Source organism: Penaeus vannamei, chromosome 3 (assembly GCF_042767895.1).
Source record: "Penaeus vannamei isolate JL-2024 chromosome 3, ASM4276789v1, whole genome shotgun sequence".
In the NCBI taxonomy this organism is placed as follows: Eukaryota; Metazoa; Arthropoda; class Malacostraca; order Decapoda; family Penaeidae; genus Penaeus; species Penaeus vannamei.
In genome coordinates this window covers 6,896,697-6,899,196 of record NC_091551.1, presented here as the reverse complement: position 1 = coordinate 6,899,196, position 2,500 = coordinate 6,896,697, and the positions used below count along the sequence as shown (strand labels likewise).

At 35.8% G+C, this 2,500-nt stretch overlaps 1 protein-coding gene across 1 annotated transcript in view; it reads left to right on the top strand.

The window, feature by feature from the left end:
* LOC113810743 (protein CEPU-1) overlaps positions 1–2,500 on the top strand; it is a gene marked incomplete in the record, with an annotated part of 128,274 nt that overhangs the window by 100,252 nt on the left and 25,522 nt on the right. The window contains 1 exon segment of the mRNA XM_070138353.1: positions 1,323–1,451. Coding sequence (XP_069994454.1) covers positions 1,323–1,451 — 129 coding nt within the window.

Genomic DNA, 2,500 nt, shown 5'->3' with positions numbered 1-2,500 from the left:
TTTTTATGTATTAGTTACAATGATAAATAAACTAAATAAGCCACAGAAAAAGGTCATAAGGTGCGAGAAGAACTTAATTTACATGAGACATCTTTTACAACTTTTTGACCGGACCAAAAAAGTCATACAATTAAATTTGAAGTTACAATTATAAAGAAATTAAATAAATCCGGTACGCAAGGAAGTCACATGAACAGGTCATAAGGTGCAATGAACACCAAGAAAGTTTTCTCGTAAGGCTGAACATGTTGTCTTTTTAGTCCCACGTGATAAAGAAATGAAATTAGAGGTAATATCGAAGAAATTTTACCCGATGAGGATTCTGATTCCACTCGAAACGTCATGGTGTAATATTTGCTTTGTTATTGGGTTTGTATTTTGTTCTTCATCACTTCTCTTCATATAACCTTAATAGTAATAACTTTATGAATGTAATATTCCGCATGTCATTAATAAATAAAAAAAAAACGTATCCATCCATATATTTATTTAGCAATAAAAGGGCTTTGTAACTTTTTATAAAAGTTTTGAATTATTTACATGTAAAATGCTACCAACAATATTAAATGAAACGTGGGTTTTGGCCCGTAGAGTTTACCGTGTAAAGCTAAGCAATAAAATGTGTTTTTTATGCGTAGTTTATCACGGACTGCAACGAAATATGATGTTGGTTGTATGTGTACAGTCAATCACATTATACTATGAAATGATATGGGGGATGTATGCATATGATTTATACTATGTAAAAAATTGCCGGTCTATCAAGTTTTGTAAGAAGCTTTTGATATTCATATCATATTAAACTCATTAATAACACTATGAATTTTACCAACATTTGATAACTATTGAAACTATAAGCCTTTATATATCTATATGCTTGTTTATTTATCTATATAATATATTTATCGAAAATATCTATCTCTCTCCCTCTCTCCTCTCCTCTCTCTCTCGCTTTCTCTCTCTCTCTCTCTCTCTCTTCCCCACCCCTCACTCTCTCCCTCCCTCTCTCTATCTATCCATCTATCTATCGAATCTATTTATCTATCTATCGAATCTCTCTCCTCTCCTCTCTCTCTCTCTCTCTGTTTCTCTCACTCTCTCTCTCTCTCTCTCTCTCTCTCTTCCTCTCCCTCTCTCCCCTCACTCTCTCCCTTCCTCTCTCTATCTATCCATCTATCTATCGAATCTATCTCTCTCTCTCTCTCTCTCTCTCTCCTCGCTCACTCCCTCCCTCTCTCTCTCTTTCTCTTCCCCTCCCTTTCTCTTTCTCTCTCCCTCCCTCCCTCCCTCTATCTATCTAATCTAATCTCTTTATCTATCAGTGGACGAGTACCTGGGCAAGACGCTGTTCATTCCCGGAGTCTCGAGGAACCACAGCGGGGCCTTCCTCTGCATAGCCTCCAACGGCGTCCCTCCTTCAGTCAGTAAGAGGATTCTGCTAAATGTTAAGTGTGAGTATTTTTCTTTTCTTTTTTTTTTTTCTTTTTTTTTTTTTTTTGCTTTTTTTCCTGTTTTTTTTCTTTCTTTTTTTTTTTTGGGGGGGTAGGGTGTGTGCGGTACTTTTTATCGTTAGGTTATAGTGATAAGGATGGTGATGATGGTAGTATTAATGTGATGATGATGATTGGTGATGATTATGATTATGACTATCATGAGGATAATGATTAGAAAATAAGATAGCAATGATTATGATAATCATAATAATGATGATATCAATAATAGTAATATTGATTAAAGTATTAATAACGATAACAATAATAATGGTAAGAAAAATCATAATAATAACAATAATGATAATAATAAGAATGATAATGATGATGGGGATGATAGAAATAAAAACAATAATAGAAATTATAATGATAATGATAGGAATGATAATAATGGTGATGAATTTGATGACAATATCACGAAGATATTAATTGCAGTAACAATCAGAATAAGAATTATAATAATGATATTTTTTTACACTATCACCATTTCTGTCGTTGATAATTGCAAAAGACGTAGCAGTAATGGCAGCATTAATGGTAGTAAGAGTCATAGTAGTAGTAGTAGTAGTAAAAGTCATAGCAGAGAATCTCTAGATCCAAAATAACCAATGTCTGGTGTGCAAAGATGAAGAAGAAGGAGGAGGAGAAGAAGAAGAAGGAAGAGGGAGGAGTAGGAGGAGGAGGAAGAGGAGGAGGAGGAGGAGGAGAGAGGAGGAGGAGGAGGAGGAGGAGGGAGGAGGAGGAGGGAGGAGGAGGAGGAGGAGAAGAATAAGAATATGAAGGACAATGAAGAAGAAGAAGGAGAAGAAAGAAGAAGGAAGAGGGAGAGGAGAAGGGAGGAGACGAAAAGAATAAGTGAAGGGGAAGAGGGAGTGAGGAGAATAAGAATAAGAAGAGGAAGAGTGAGTGAGGAGGAGGAGAATAAGAATAAGGGAAGGAAGGGGGAGAGAGGAGGAGGAAAAAGAAGAAGGAAGTAGGGAGGACGAGGATATGGAGAATAAGAAAATAAA